This window comes from Bos indicus, chromosome 2, assembly GCF_029378745.1.
Source record: "Bos indicus isolate NIAB-ARS_2022 breed Sahiwal x Tharparkar chromosome 2, NIAB-ARS_B.indTharparkar_mat_pri_1.0, whole genome shotgun sequence".
NCBI classification, from domain to species: Eukaryota; Metazoa; Chordata; class Mammalia; order Artiodactyla; family Bovidae; genus Bos; species Bos indicus.
The window spans coordinates 91363812-91381127 of NC_091761.1; the positions used below are offsets into that span (position 1 = coordinate 91363812).

Below are 17316 nucleotides of genomic sequence, written 5' to 3' on the forward strand. Positions count from 1 at the left end.
GAACCTTAAGTTAAAAGTAGAAAAGTTAAAATTCGAACCATCTTAGAGGTTATTTCCTCAAATGCTGTTTGCTTCTATAAGTCTTCTTTTACGGGAAGACTGCTTGAGATCCCTTATTGTTGCCTTGGCTTTCGAAGACCTGTGCATACAACTCAGATGAGTTTTTGGCATGCTTAATTCTTGAAGTCATGTTGGTTTCTAATACTTCCTTTTTTTTCCTCTTGCTTTTCTTTATTTTGAGAGTATTTTGATCCAAGATTGGGATATAGGTAAAGGGAAAAGGAGGCGCCTTTTTTTTTTTTTTTATCATTTGTCTTGTTATGGTTTTAAGACCTATATCTTTCTCTAGTCTCAATGAAAGGAGGCCCCTTTGTGACCTAATTTACCTTTTTGCAATGAAGTTTGAGGCCAGAGCTTAAGAGTAATATAGAGTATTACTTTGTGTGAGTTTGTGCCCTAAATGTGTATTTACCTTGGGGACTCTTCTTCCCAGGTGGCTCATTGGTAAAGAATCTGGCTACCAATGTAGCAGATCCAAGAGTGTGAGATTTGATCCCTGGGTTGGGAAGATCTTATGGAGAAGGAAATGGCAACCCACTCCAATATCCTTGCCTGGAGAATCCCATGAAGAGAGGAGCCTGGTGGGCTACGGTCCATGGGGTTGCAAAGAGGTGGACACAGCTTAGAGACTGAGCATGCATGCATGTGTCCTAAATGTGTATTTTCTTTGGGACCTTAACTTGGTATCCTATGTACTGTTCTTTATCTGTAAGAATGCTTGTAATTCCAAATAACAGAAATGTCAATACAAGATGAAGATTCATGTAGTTGAAAATTCCATTGTTAAGATGAGTTCAAGGCATGATTCAGTCAAGGCTCCGGTTGCATTTTTTTGCTGTTCTTGTAGCATTGCTTTCCATCCTGTGCCAGCTTGTCTTAAACTGGCTGCCGTTACCATCACAGAACGGCTGCCAGCAGAAGCTAAGGCTGCATGCTTGCTTGTCCATATTCAGAGAAAGAGAGTGGTTCTTCCTATAGTCCTAGTTGGTAGACATTTCTTCATGGATCTCTTGTGAATACAGACAGTGGATGCCTTTGTGATAAACTGTCTTTTTGACGATGCATGTATAGTAAACAGCTTGAGAAGACAGAGATCATATCTCCCTCCAGACTAAAAGGCAGGTCTTTTTTACTGTCCAGTGTGATAAAGATAGTATCTCCCTCCACGGCAATGTTCAGGTACCTTTACTACCCAGGGTAGAAGATTTGGATTCCCTTTGCTTGGGGCTCCTCTCTTATAATGCACCTGTTGGGTGTGCAGGCATCATCTCCTAATCATTTCTCACCATGGAATTAGTTTGGGAAACAGGGCAAATCCTGATATTCTGCTGCTGCTGCTGCTAAGTTGTATCAGTCATGTCCGACTCTGTGCAACCCCATAGATGGCAGCCCATCAGGCTCCTCTATCCCAGGGATTCTCCAGGCAAGAACACTGGAGTGGGTCGTCATTTCCTTCTCCAGTGCATGAAAGTGAAAAGTGAAAATGAAGTCGCTCAGTTGTGTCCTACTCTTCACGACCCCATGGACTGTAGCCTACCAGGCTCCTCCGTCCATGGGATTCTCCAGGCAAGAGTACTGGAGTGGGATGCCATTGCCTTCTCTGCCTGATATTCTGGTTATTGCTAATGCTGTAGATCATTGTTTCTGTTCCAGGAGTCTCATTCTTCTGCCTGCGTCTGTGAAACTGTGGTAAACTAACTTGTTAGCTTGAAGGTGAGGTAGTATCCAAGTCCTTTCACTGTTCTTTACAGTTACTGTATAAAAGTTCTGTCATTGCACTAATAAAGCTATACCTGACCTGAATGAATCTTTGTGACAAATAAAATGACATGAGTTGACTGAGAGATGAGTTACCTGAATCAGTCACTGTAGCAAGGGGTTGGATATTCTGTTTGGCTTATATCTTTTAGGGCCTAATTTGGAACTAGAGATGGAATCATCCCCCACTTCTTACAAACTATAAGAAGGAGTAGAGTGGATGTTGGGGTGATTAATTGTCCACTTTTAACTTTTCTGTGTATTCCATGGGTTACTTTTATAATTTATTTTAAAAAACAACTTCAAGAAGAGCCAAAGAACTTTGCTATCACTAAATATCTGCTTTATTTTACTGTTTTCCTCCAGGTTTGTGCAATGGCATCTGCTAAACTAAATACCCTTCTTCAGACCAAAGTGATTGAAAATCAGGATGAAGCATGTTACATTTTAGGGAAGCTGGAACATGTTCTAAGTCAGTCAATCAAGGAACAGACTGAAATATATTCATTTCTGATTCCCCTTGTCCGTACCCTAGTTTCTAAAATTTATGAACTTCTCTTCATGAACTTGCATCTGCCTTCTTTACCTTTGACTAATGGTAGCGCTTCATTTTTTGAAGATTTTCAAGAATATTGCAGTTCAAATGAATGGCAAGTTTACATTGAAAAATATGTAAGTTTTCTCTTTATTGAGTGAGGTTTTTGTCTACTAAAGTATCATTTCTATGGAAGCATATAGTAAATTTTGTGTATATATATTTTTTATAAGATTGTACCTTATATGAAGAAATATGAAACCCATACGTTTTATGATAGTCATGAGAGCATGGCACTTTATTGGAAGGATTGTTATGAAGCCTTAATGGTGAATATGCATAAGCGAGACCGGGACGGGGGAGAAAGCAAGCTCAAGTTTCAGGTAAAAATTATTAGATGTTTTAATATTTGGTTTTTTATGTTGATTTCAAGCAGTTAATGTTCAAATGAGAGTAATAACAAGCCTGAACTTTGAAAACAAACAGTATTTCTTACTGTTTGTGAGAAAATTGTTTCAGAATTAGAAGAAAAAAACTGAAAAGTAGCAATTTAAAAATTAATATCAAAATGTTCTAAGCACAGTGATTATGTAAAATGTCTATTAAGCTGATAAGGTATCTCTAAGGAGGCTGAGTATATACCAGTGCTTAGAGGGTAATTTATAACACAAAGTACTTATACTAAAAAAGGAGAAAGACCTCAAATTAATAGGTTCATTCCATCCTAAGAAACTTGAAAAAGTAAGGTAATCTACTGTTATTTTTTTTTCGCCTGTGCTGCACCTCTTGTAGGATCTCAGTTGCCCCACCAGGGACTTAATCCCCGCCATCACAGTGAAAGCACCAAGTCCTAACCCGTGGACCAGCAAGGAATTCCCTACATTAGTTTTTAAATAAGAAATTATTAAAGAGCATAAAGTAATGAAAATGAAATCAGAAAAGCAATAGAGAAAGCCAATGAAACCAAAATCTGCTTCTTTAAAATATCAGTAAAATTTGATAGACTTGTAGCCAAATTGAGGGGGGAAAAAAGGGGCAAACAGTACTCCTACCAGAAATTAATCACCACTGACCTCACCGACATCAACATGCTAATTGGATTATTGCAGCCAATCTGTGCGCATAAATAAGATGCTTTAAGTGTAATTGATCAGTTTTTTCACAAATACAAATTTCCAAAAATAATTCAATAATAAGTAGATAACCTGGATAGTCCTCTATCTCTTAAAGAAATTGAATTTATAGTTAAATAGCTTCCCTTGTGGCTCATCTGGTAAAGAATCCGCCAGCGATGCAGGAGACCTGGGTTTGATCCCTGGGTTGGGAAGATCCCCTGGAGAAGGGAATGGCTATCCACTCCAGTATTCTGGCCTGGAGAATTCCATGGTCTGTATAGTCCATGAAGTCGCAAAAAGCTGGACACGACTGAGCAACTTTCACTTCACTTCATCTTCTAAAACAGAAAACTCTAGACCCAGATGGTTTCACTGGCAAATTTTACCAAATATTTAATAGAGAAATTAGACCAGTTCTTCAGAGTCTGTTTAGAAAATAGAAAAGTGGCATAACTTCCCACCTCATTATATAACGGCAATATTACTCTCACATTGAAACCATACAAAAACAGTATAAGACAACGGAAGACAGTATCCCTTTTGAAACATAGATATAAACCAAATCTAGCAATGTATAATAAAATAACATCATGACTGGGATAGTTTATCTTATAAATGCAAGGCTGATTTCGACATTTGATAATCATTTGATAATAAGTCATATTAATAAACTTATCAAAAAAAGGCACATGATCATATCCGTAGATGCAACATTTGGCAGAATTCATCATCCATTTATGATCAGGTTTTAGCAAACTAGGAATAGAAGGGAAGACCCAAATCTCTACAAAAATCCTACAACTAGCTTCATATTTAATGATGAAGAACTGAGTGTTTTGCCCATTAAGGGTGAAATGTTCACTTCCATGCTTCTTTGTATTGTACTGTGAGAAGTAGCAAATTCAGTAAGAATAGAAAAAGAAATAAAAGACATATTGGGAAAGAAGAAATAAAACTATTTACGGATCGCATGATTGTCTGTGATCAATATACAAAATTTAATCATATTTCTATACAGTAGCAATGAGCAATTGGAAACTGAAATTTAAAAAAAAATACTATTTACAGTAAGACTAAAAAGAATAAGGTAGTTAGATACCAGTCTAACAAAATATGTACAGAATATATATGCTAAAAACTGAAAAACACAGATGAAACAAGATCAAATAAAAATAAAGCTTTATTTCATAACTTAAGCATAAAAAGAAACATTTTTAATCCACTACTACTAACATTTTGCTGTGTTATCTTTCCTGTGTTTTTATGTATATATTTGGTTTAAGTGAAATCATAGTTTCATTTGCTACTACTTTAACTTAAAATGTGTCATGAGTATTTTCCCATGCCATTAAATGGCTAATATTCTGTAATGTTATATATTAGAAAATTTAAACTTATTTCCTGGTTTTAGAAATTTCCTAATTTACGAATTTTTTCTTTATTATGGCTATTACTGATCATCTCTCTAGTCATATTTTTGTGTTTATCCAGAATGACTTCCCTAGAATAAGTGGAATTACTGGTGCGTAGCAATTATGATCAGAGAAGGCAATGGCACCCCACTCCAGTACTCTTGCCTGGGAAATCCCTTGGACGGAGGAGTCTAGTAGGCTGTAGTCCATGAGGTCGCTAGGAGTCAGGCACGACTGAGCAACTTCACTTTCCCTTTTCACTTTCATGCATTGGAGAAGGAAATGGCAACCCACTCCAGTATTCTTGCCTGGAGAATCCCAGGGACAGAGGAGCTTAGTGGGCTGCCGTCTATGGGCTCGCACAGAGTCAGACACGACTGAAGCGACTTAGCAGCAGTAGCAGCAGCAGCAATTATGATAATAATTATTATTATATTTCCCTCATAGAAGTTCTACCAGTTATTATTCCAACCATTCTTTTCTCTGTAATTTCACCCTTTGCTTCTAGAAAAACCTAATTTATGTGCCCAAATATCCTCATGTGCTCAAATTGCAAAGCTGTGAAACTGATGTTTAATTATCATGGAATTCTCATGACTTCTTCAGTTGTCACAGCAATGATCTGTTTTAAATATTTGGTAACACTGTATCCCAAATCATTGATATCCTATAAATCTAGCAGTAATTACAGTAATAATTATAATAATAAGTAATTTATTGAAAGCTTGCTACTTTTCTTCTGCTGCTGCTGCTGCTGCTAAGTTGCTTCAGTCGTGTCCAACTCTGCCACCCCGTAGACAGCAGCCCACCAGGCTCCCCTGTCCCTGGGATTCTCCAGGCAAGAACACTGGAGTGGGTTGCCATTTCCTTCTCCAATGCATGAAAGTGGAAAGTGAAGTCACTCAGTTGTGTCCGACTCTTCGCAACCCCATGGACTGCAGCCTACCAGGCTCCTCCATCCATGGGATTTTCCAGGCAAGAGTACTGGAGTGGGGTGCCATTGCCTTCTCCGTGCTACTTTTTTAGCACTATATTAAACACATGACAATTATTGTCAACCTCAACTTACAGGCAATGATACTGAGCCTCAGAGAATTAAGTAGGTAAGATTTGTACTGAGGTCTAGCTCCAAAGCTTGTATTCTCAACCATACAGTACAGTATTATCTCTTTAAAAGATGCTGGTAGGGACTTCCTTGATGGTCCAGTGGTTTAGGCTCTGTGCTTCCACTGCACAGGCTCAGGCTTGATCCCACATGGAAACTAAAATACCCCAAGTTGCGTAGCATTAACCAAAAAAAATAAATAAAAGATGTCTTTTAAATCCATGTCTTTACCATTCGTTTTAATGCAATTCACTGTTGATTTGTTTGAAACAAGTTGAATAGTGTTTTAGTTCCTAATATTTCTTAATCAATGTCAGTGTGAGGTAGGTAAACCAGGCTTCCATGCTCAGTCGGTCAGTTGTGTCTGACTCTTTTCAACCAACCCCATGGACTGCCAGGCTCCTCTGTCCATAGCATTTTCCAGGCAAGAATACCGGAATGGGTTGCTATTTCTTCCTCCAGGAGATCTTCCGCACCCAGGGATCAAACCCATGTCTCCTGTATTGGCAGGCAGATTCTTTACCACTCTGCCACCTGGGAAGTCCTAAACCAGGCTTACTTCTTGTCTTCCTGAAAACTTTAGAATTTTAATTTCCGGGTTTAGAGTTATATCTTGGTAGAATTTATTATCAGAATCTTATTTTATCCTGAAAACTGGAATAGGTATGTGAATTCATTTGCTAGAGAGGATGCTATTCTAAGAGAAGCACTCCTGAATGATGGAATTTTTCATTGTGAGAGATTTACTCCTATAGGTGTCTTTTGTCTTCAGCACTGCCTTTCAGGCCATCAGTGTGGAAGGTGGTCGTCTTACTTTATTTGACTTGAGTCAGATTCCAGATGCCTTATAAATCAAAAGATCCCCAAAGAAAATCATTTTACTTGATGGGATACAGTTAATAATTCTAAGTCTTAAATAATCTGATTTTGAGACACTTTACAGTTTTGAAGTTCTTCACATATTTATTCTTGACTTGTTATTTTCTTATATTGAAAAAACAAGTATTATACCTAGTCATATTAATGATTCTAATGGAATAAGAAAATCATGTTGGTTGCCAGCTTCTTTCTTTTCATTTTATGATTTTATTGAGTCAGATTTCTAAAATTATGACATTCAAATTTAAACATGCCTCTCAATACATGATTTGGTGCTCTTATTTATTGCTCTTTCTTTCAGGAGTTTTTTGTGGAGCCATTTAATCGAAAAGTACGCCAGGAGAACTTGAGGTATAATAACATGCTGAAACAACTTAGCAGTCAGCAGTTAGCCACTCTGAGACGCTGGAAGGCAGTGAAGCTTTATCTTACATGTGAAAGGGGACCTTGGGCAAAAAGGTAGGATTAGCTGTCATTCATTAAATGCCCTCTTCTTTACAACTCTGATCTAGAACTTCGTGAACTCTCCAATGACCTCTCCAATCCAATTTTTACAAGATTGCTTTTAATTAATTTGCTTGTCTTTTATGAATTATAGGTTTGGTAAGTGTAGAGCTTTGTGTTTATATGTTTTTCACTTGGAGTTGTTTCCTTTACTGTTACCCTTTAGTGTAGAATTTGTTTTGAATCCGTTTACTTCTGTCTTCCTGACACTACCTCTTTGAGCTAGGGTTAGTGATGCTGTGTGTTTAAATATTTTACTATTTCTTTACTTGATCAGTCATTTTTGTTTTGCTGAATTATATTACATACACATATTTTTAACAGCCCTTTTTTATTCTAGTAAAATACACAATATAAAATTTTCTCTTTTAACTGCTTTAAAATGTATAATTTAGTGACAGTAAGTACATTTCTAATGTTGTGTAATCAGCTTGAGATGAGAGCACTGTCCAGCTTGAGAACCTTTTCATCACCTGAAAAAGAAACCCTGGAACCAGTAATAGTCACTGCCTGTTAACTCTTCCCCTGATCCCTGGTAACTGCTTGTCTGCTTTCTGTCTCTATGGATTTACCTATTCTGGGTATTTCATATAAGTGAAATGATACAATAGGTGGCCTTTTGTACCACTTCTTTCACTTAGCATAGTGTTTTCCTTTTGTTGTAGTATGTGTTCGTACTTCCTTTCCTTTTTATGACTGAATAATACTCCATTGTATGAAATGGATGATGGATATTTGGGTTGTTTTCTTTGTGGCTGTTGTGAATAGTGGGCTTTCCTGTTGCTCAGTGGTAAAGAATCTGCCAGGAGCCACTGGGGATACAGTTTCAATTCCTGGGTTGGGAAGATCCCCTGGAGGAGAGAATGGCAACCCACTGCAATATTCTTGCCAGGATAATCCCATGGGCCGAGAAGCCTGGCGGGCTCTAGTCTATGGGGTTGCAAAGAGTTGGACACGACTGAGCACACACATGTTGTGAATAGTATTGCTGTAAACGTTTGTGACCAAGTGTATGCTTCAACTCCCGTCTCTAGTTTTTTTGGTCGTATACCTGCAGGCAGCATTGCTATGTTAATTCTGTATTTAACTTACTGAAGAATTGCATAACAGTTTTTCATAGCAGCTGCCCCATTCCTATCAGCAGTGCTTGAAGGTTCCAGATTCTCTGCAACCTTACTATGATACTTGTCTTAAAAAAAATTTTTTTTTAATTATGGTCATCAATTGGTTATACCGTGGTATTTTATGATTTTGTTGCATTTCCCTAATGACTAATGACATTGGTATCTTTTCATATATTTGTTGACCGTCTGTATATGTTCTTTAGAGAAATGTATAAGTCCTTTATTTTTTTTTTTCCTTTGTCTATTTTTAACTTGGATTGTTTGATTTTTTGTGGTTGAATTGTAAGAGTTCCTTTTATTTTCCCAATAATAGGCCTTTATTGCATATATTGTCTATAAATATGTAGGTTGTCTTTTCACTTTCCTGATAAGTGGTCTTTGGTGCACAAAGACTTGAAGTTTAAGTCAAGTTTATCTGTTTCTTTTGTTGCTTATGTTATTGATATCATATTTAAGAAACCATTTTCAAATCCAAAGTCATGAAGATTTACTCCTATGTTTCCCCTAAGAGCTTTAACTCATATTTAGATCTTTGATACATTTGTAATTATATTATCTTTATTTGTAGTAAAACTATTATTTTATTTTGAAAACTGTGTTTTGAATAAACTCATATATAGCTAGTTAAGAAATTCCTTGTAACAGTGAAAGAGTAAAAAATATCAAGCTGTAAGTCTGAAGATTTCTGTTCAAATCTTATTTCTGATATCTGTAAACTCCATGGCATCTTAGGCAAATAATTTAGCCTATCTTAGATTCCTTAGGTATAAACTGTTGATATGCATACTAACATTGGTTTTTTTCCTCAGGATTGTTTGGGTCAAATGAGATACGAATGTGAATGCTTTTATAAAATGATGCCAAAGAAACATAAAATACATGTTACTTTTTTACTTTGTTTCAATCAGCTGACCTTTTGTAATTTTAAACTAAAATAATTTTATTTGTTTACTTATGAATATTCATAGGCAACAAAATCCAATTCACTGGAAACTAGCTAATGTAGAAAATTATTCCCGCATGAGACTTAAATTGGTGCCAAATTATAATTTCAAAACCCACGAAGAAGCTAGTGCTTTGAGAGATAATCTAGGTGAGTTTCAATGGCTGTTTAATTATCTATTGCAGATAATGAGAGTGGTGGTAGGGGTTGGTACTTGTTTTTATTGTTTGAAAATGGTTTGTTCTTGAGAGAGGGTGATGTTTTATAATTGATATTTAAATGGCTGTCTATGTTGCCTTTGTCAAATCTTAGTCAAATCTAAAATGACTTCCAGTTTCAGTTGATTTTTGAAGGTTTTCAAAGAAAAATATAAACTCATAAAATTATACAGCAGTTGGTGTGAAATGCGTTGTCTCTGTATCCATTATGGTATAGTAAAATACGGTACTTCAACCTGAGCCTTTTGCCTTCTGAAACTGAAGCTAATCTTAAATATATTTCAAATTCTTAGCAACTCTTTAGGTCCTTCTTTTATGACGTATTCTTCTTATAGAACTCCAGACATTTTAGTATCTAGATGGGTCAATGCCTTTTTTTCTAGGAAAAAAAAAGTGTTTAAAAATATGTAGCCTAGCAGTATATCAAAACAGATTTTAAAGAGTGTCTATAATTCTTTAGGAAGCCCTTCCTTTATAAGCCCTTCCTTTATAAGCCCTTCCTTTATGAGACTTGCCTGGTGGCTCAGACGGTAAAGTGTCTGCTTGCAATGCAGGAGACCTGGATTCGACCCCTGGGTTGGGAAGATCCCCTGGAGAAGGAAATGGCAACCCACTCCAGTACTCTTGCCTGGAAAATCCCATGGACAGAGGAGCCTGGTAGTCCATGGGGTCACAAAGAGTCCGACATGACTGAGCGACTTCACTTTGACTTTCCTTTATAACCATCTGACTTGACAAATCCTTTTCTTTTTGAAGAAGGGTCTCTGAAATACCCAAAATATTAAAAGTCATGTGTATACTAAATTGTAGTTACTTTACCAAAGCTAGTCGTGCATCTTGTGTTTAATGACTAAGTTATAGATAAAATGAGTACCAATTTTTTAATCTTATTTTTTTTAAATTGCTATAGTAAATTGGCCCATACAGTAAGTGCCATAAAAATAAGAGAGCTATCATGCCTGCCATTTCAAATCTTACATTCTGAAATAAATGAGACTCAGTAATTTTCCTTAATGTAAAATAATGGCCTTTTCCCTGGTACAAACACTAACTTTGAGAATCTGTTACATAGGAATGGTCACTTGCATACAAGCTTGTCTTCCCTGTTTGTGTCCTGAGACTATTATACTTTTCTACCTCTTGAAATTTTGTACTTGTCACTCAGAAAACATCTTTTGGTGAATGACTTCAATTTAGTAACACTTAAGGAATAGTATTCTATATTTTTCTTCATTTTTGTCAGGAAATATCACTCCAGGAAATTCCTTGTCCCTTTCTTCTCCTTCTTCATCCCTCTTAACACATGTACACAGATATAATTTTGTTTCTTCTTCTTGGTCGCAGTTGTTTTAAGTTCAGGAAGACCAGTGTCCTTTCTCTTTCTCCATCTCTTTCTCTCTTTACTTAATTTTCAAAATTATCCAAGGTACAATGGTGATAATAAAATTGTACAGAAGAAAGAAATCATACATTTCAAAGTGAAATTGGTAATAGTAGAAAACCAGTGGTATCAGTCTTTAAAACTTTTAAAGTTCTCTGAAGCTTACTTCAGTGTTTTACCTACTCCATATGTTTGTCTATATTTTCATCGATATTATTCTGTTTATATCAGATTATCTAGACTTGTATCTGATCAAAGTGATCAAAGCAGATTTATAAAGGAAAAATGCAACTGCACATTAGGTTAATTCAGTTTGTGTGTCAGCAAGGATACCATTTGATAAATTGAGCAGTTTTGTTGTCTTTATAATGTTTTGTTATTTAGCATGAATTGTTTTTATTTTCTAAATATGAAATGCCTATGTACATAGTTAAACATATGAATTTTTTCTAGTCCTATCTATAAATTATGCATATATTTTCATTACTACTCTTATGCCACTCAGATAATTCAGAGGTAAATGTATAGTAAGGATAGCTACCATTTATTTTATGTGTAATGTGATGTATCTCCATTTCACAGTTACAGAAACATAGGTTCAGAGGGGTCATGTGGTTAATAAATGGAAGTTGAATTTAGGTTTACCACTTCACAACCCATGTTCTTTCCATTGCACTAGCCCAGCCTTCTTACATAACGCATAGTTCATTACATTTGTGGCATATATATGTATCAGAATTATCTATTCTATGTACTCCAGAAAGGAACACTTCAGAATGGCCTATGTATTATCTTGCAGTCAATAATAATTTTTCACATTCTTTCTTAATATTTCTATAGTACAAATGCACAGTAAGGATAATTCTATTGAATTAATGTAGTGAGAATAACACTTACTTATTGGCATACTTTAGAAGTAAATATGGTTAAAGAGATTACTTGGCCTGTTTCTGAAACATAAATAATACCATCATTAAAAACAAATACCATTTTAAAAACATTTATTCCTTTTGTTATATGTATAATAATTTAAAAACATTGGTTAAGCAGCATCAGTTCAGTTTAGTTCAGTTGCTCAGTCGTGTCCGACTCTTTGCAACCCCATGAATCACAGCATGCCAGGCCTCCCTGTCCATCACCAACTCCCAGAGTTCACTCAGACTCACGTCCATCGAGTCAGTGATGCCATCCAGCCATCTCATCTTTTGTTGTCCCCTTCTCCTCCTGCCCCCAACCCCTCCCAGCATCCGAGTCTTTTCCAATGAGTCAACTCTTCGCATGAGGTGGCCAAAGTACTGGAGTTTCAGCTTTAGCATCATTCCTTCCAAAGAAATCCCAGGGCTGAACTCCTTCAGAATGGACTGGCTGGATCTCCTTGCAGTCCAAGGGACTCTCAAGAGTCTTCTCCAACACCACAGTTGAAAAGCATCAATTTTTCGACCCTCAGCCTTCTTCACAGTCCAACTCTCACATTTGTACATGACCACTGGAAAAACCATAGCCTTGACTAGACGGACCTTTGTTGGCAAAGTAATGTCTCTGCTTTTGAATATGCTATCTAGGTTGGTCATAACTTTCTTCCAAGGAGTAAGCGTCTTTTAATTTCATGGCTGCAGTCACCATCTGCAGTGATTTTGGAGCCCAGAAAAATAAAGTCTGACACTGTTTCCCCATCTATTTCTCATGAAGTGGTGGGACCAGATGCCATGAATGTTAGTTTTCTGAATGTTGAGCTTTAAGCCAACTTTTTCACTCTCTTCTTTCACTTTCATCAAGAGGCATTTTAGTTCCTCTTCACTTTCTGCCATAAGGCTGGTGTTATCTGCATATCTGAGGTTATTGAGATTTCTCCCAGCAATCTTGATTCCAGCTTGTGCTTCTTCCAGCCCAGCGTTTCTCATGATGTACGCTGCATATAAGTTAAATAAGCAGGATGACAATATATAGTCTTGACGTACTCCTTTTCCTCTTTGGAACCAGTCTGTTGTTCCATGTCCAATTCTAACTGTTACTTCCTAACCTGCATATAGGTTTCTCAAGAGGTAGGACAGATAACTCTAAATTATGTATAACAGCTTTTCTGTGGTAAATCACTTTTTTATGCTAGAAAATTTCAAGCACCTTCTTATAATCATACAATTAACAGTCAGAAATTACAGAAGGACTCTGATATGATTTTTCTACTTGTGTTTAACAGATATTTTATGTTTAAACAGGTATCCAACACTCACAGCCTTCCAGTGATTCATTGCTTCTGGAAGTGGTGAAACAAGTAAAAGTTAGTGATATGGAGGAGGATAAATTAGATCTTCCTGAAGAGGAAATAACATCCAGAGTAAATATGTATGTATCAGTACTTGAGAGAATTTAAAATTACTTTATTCTGAGAGATAGGATTGTAAAATTGTGGAAAATAGTTGCTTGAAATTGTAGTACTATACATTTCCAGAATCCAATAGTTAATACTGTATCAACTGTTAGACTCTATCAGTGTCAACTGAAACCATTGAAGGCTTCTTAGAACTGGGTTAATTTGGAGCTGGACCTTGAGATTAGAAAGTATTTTGAGCTGAATGATAATAAAAACATTACCAAATTTATAGATACCACTGAGGTGTTTAGATGGTAAGTACAGGACGAAATATAAGCTCTTAAGCAAAAGGAAGAAATTATTATAAAGATAAAAGCAGAACTCCATGAAAGAGAAAACCAAACAACAAAAAGAAAAAGTGAAAAAAAGCTGGTCATTAAAAATCAGATAAGTGAACAATAAACCTCTAGTTAGACTATTTAAGAAGTATCGGAGAAGGCAATGGCACCCGACTCCAGTACTCTTGCCTGGAAAATCCCATGGATGGAGGAGTCTGGTAGGCTGCAGTCCATGGGGTCGCTTAGAGTTGGACACAACTGAGCGACTTCACTTTCCCTTTTCACTTTCATGCATTGGAGAAGGAAATGGCAACCCACTCCAGTGTTCTTGCCTGGAGAATCCCAGGGACGGGGGAGCTTGGTGGGCTGCCGTCTACAGGGTCGCACAGAGTCAGACACGACTGAAGTGACTTAGCAGCAGCAGGAAGTAAAGACAGCATAAATTACCAGTATCAGGAATGAAGGAGGAGAAGATGATATTAAAATGATTAATGATGATATTAAAATGATTAAAAAGAAATACATTAAAATAATTAAAAGGAAATGACAACTTTATGCCAATAAATTTGACAATTTAAATGAAATGGACAAATTCCTTGAAAGATATAACTTATGAGACCTCTACCAGAAAAAAATATATATCCTGAATAGCCTTAGATATACTTAAAATTTTTGAATTTGTAGTTTAAAAACTTCCCCTGTGCTTTGTTGCTCAGTTGTATCCAACTCTGTGACCCTGTGGACTGTAGCCCACCAGGCTCCTCTGTCTGTGGGGATTCTGTAGGCAAGAATACTGAAGTGGGTTGCCATGCCCACGTCCAAGAGATCTTCCCAATCCAGGCATCAAACCCAGGTCTCCCACATTGCAGGCGGATTCTTTCCCCTCTGAACCACCAGGGAAGCCCAAAAACTTCCCCTAAGCAAATGTAAAACATTTTCATTTCTCATATCTCCTTTGTTTTATTACCATAATATTAAATCTTTATATATTTTAAGCCCAACAGCACAGCTTATGCTGTTACTGTTTCATGCACTTGTCTTAAAATTGAGAAGAAAAAACTATGTAATTATGTTTTCATTTATATTTGCCTGCATAATTACCTACCTATATACTTTATTTCTTGGTGTACATTCATATTACCATCTGGTGCATTTCCTTTAAGCCTGAAGGACTCTCTTCAGTATTTCTTATAAGGAACGTCTGTAAGCCACAAATTATCTTAGTCTTTTGTCATCTGTAGAGGTTTTTAATTTGTCTTCATTTTTGGCTGCTTTTTTAAAAACAGATATATTTTTTGAAAATTGAGATTCACTTAGTATAAAATTTATCATTTTAAAGTGTACAGTTCAGTGGTTTTTTAGTCTGTTCACAGAGTTGTGCAGCATCACTACTATCTAGTCCAAGAACATTTCCATCACTTCAAAAGCAGATCTTCTACTTTGCAGTTCAGTTCAGTTCAGTCGCTTAGTCATCCCCGACTCTTTGAGACCCCATGAACTGCAGCACACCAGGCCTCCCTGTCCATTACCAACTCCCAGAATCAACCCAAACACGTGTCCATCGAGTCAGTGATGCCATCCAACCATTTCATCCTCTGTCTCCCCTTCTCCTCCTACCCTCAATCTTTCCCAGCATCAGGGTCTTTTCAAAGGAGTCAGCTCTTTGCATCAGGTGGCCAAAGTACTGGAGTTTCAGCATCAGTCTTTCCAATGAATATTCAGAACTGATTTCCTTTACAACTGACTGGTTTGATCTTGCAGTCCAAGGGACTCTCAAGAGTCTTCTCCAACACCACAGTTCAAAAGCATCAATTCTTTGGCGCTCAGCTTTCTTTATAGTCTAACTCTCACATCCATACATGACCACTAGAAAAACAATAGCCTTGACTAGATGGACCTTTGTCGGCAAAGTAATGTCTCTGCTTCCCTCCCTGCATCCTCTAGCAATGGCTTATTGGCTTTCTTTCAGTATGAATTTGCCTGTTTTCAACATTTCATGTATTTCATATAATATGTTGCCTTTTGGTATAAATGGCTCGGGCGGTAAAGAATTTTCCTGCAATGCAGAAGACTTGGATTCAATCACTGGGATGGAGAGATCCCCTGGAGAAGGGAATGGCTACCCACTCCAGTATTCTTACCTGGAGAATCCCATGGACAGAGGAGCCTGGCAGGCTACAGTCCCTGAGGTCACAAAGAGTTCGACATGACCGAGCGACTAACAATTTTTACTTTTTTCCCCATAATATTTCCAGTATTTATCCAGGTCATTGCATCTAACAATATTTAATTAGTTTTTTTGGCTAAATAGTATTCCATTATATGAATATATTATTTTTGTTTATCTGTTCATCAGTTGATGGACATTTCTGTAGTCTCTAGTTTTATGATGATTATGAATAATACTGCCTTGAATATTCATGTATACATTTTTGTGTGAACTTATGTTTTTTAGTTATTTTCAGTATTAAAAAAACTTAGATTTGCTGATCATGTGCTAATTCTATGTTTAACCTTTTGAGGAATTATGAAACAGTTTTCAGAATGACTATGCCATTTTACATTTCAGCAATGTATGAAAGTTCTAATTTTCATATTAGATTCTCCAATCCATTCAAGTGTCTGTTATTCTCTCTCTTGTTTAAGTCTAAATTAATTTATTATTTTTGGCTGTATCTTTGTTGCTGCACAGGCTTTTTTCTCGTCGCATTGTGTGGGGGCTACTTTCTAGTTGTGCACAGGCTTCTCTTTGCAGTGGCTTCTTTTACTGCAGAGCGTGGGCTTTAGAGCACGAGAGCTTCAGTAGTTGTGGCACATGGGCTTAATGCTCTGCAGCATGTGGGATCTTCCTGGATCAGGAATTGAACACATATCTTCTGCATTAGCAGGCAGATTCTTTACCACTGAGCCACCTGGGAAGCCCTTTCTGTGTTTTTGTAAAATTTATTATATCATTCTAGAAGGTGGTGGGCTTCACTGGTGGCTCAGATGGTAAAGTGTCTGCTTGCAATGCAGGAGACCTGGCTTTGATCTCTGGGTCAAGAAGATCCCCTGGAGAAGGAAATGGCAACCCACTCCAGTATTCTTGCTTGGGAAATCCCATGGACAGAGGAGCATAACAGACTTTAGTCCATGGGGTCTCAAAGAGTTGGACACAACTGAGCAACTTCACTTTCAGAAGGTGGTATCTAGTGGTTTTAATTTGCAGTTCCCTAATGACTAGTGATGCTGAGCATCTTTCCATATGTTTCTTGGCCATTTATATGTCTTTTTTGGAGAAATCTTTATGAAGATCTTTTTTGCACTTTTTAATTGGGTTGTCTTTTTGTTACTGAGTTGTAAGTGTTCTTTATATATTTTAGCAACAAGTCCTTTATTAAATATAGGATTTACAAAAATGTTCTTTCCATTAAATTGGGTTTTTCACTTTTTTGTTGGTATTTTTAATTTTGATGAATTTCCTTTTATCTATTTTTTCCTAAGTTTTATATTTTATCTCTTACGTTAGGTCGTTGATCCATTTTTTGTTAATTCTTTTATGTGGAATGATGTAGATATCTGTATTAATTCTTTTGCATGTGATTCTAGTTGTCTGAGCACTGTTGCTTTCTCTTTGATGGGTAGTTTTGCTGG

At 36.7% G+C, this 17316-nt stretch overlaps 1 protein-coding gene across 2 annotated transcripts in view; it reads left to right on the forward strand.

Moving 5' to 3' along the window:
* Positions 1–17316, forward strand: part of NBEAL1 (neurobeachin like 1) — a 159797-nt gene that overhangs the window by 90995 nt on the left and 51486 nt on the right. For both annotated transcript variants that reach the window (XM_070770452.1, XM_070770458.1), the window contains 5 exons: positions 2185–2490; positions 2587–2736; positions 7166–7323; positions 9461–9585; positions 13251–13377. In XM_070770452.1, coding sequence (XP_070626553.1) covers positions 2185–2490; positions 2587–2736; positions 7166–7323; positions 9461–9585; positions 13251–13377 — 866 coding nt within the window. The remainder of the gene's footprint in view (positions 1–2184; positions 2491–2586; positions 2737–7165; positions 7324–9460; positions 9586–13250; positions 13378–17316) is intronic.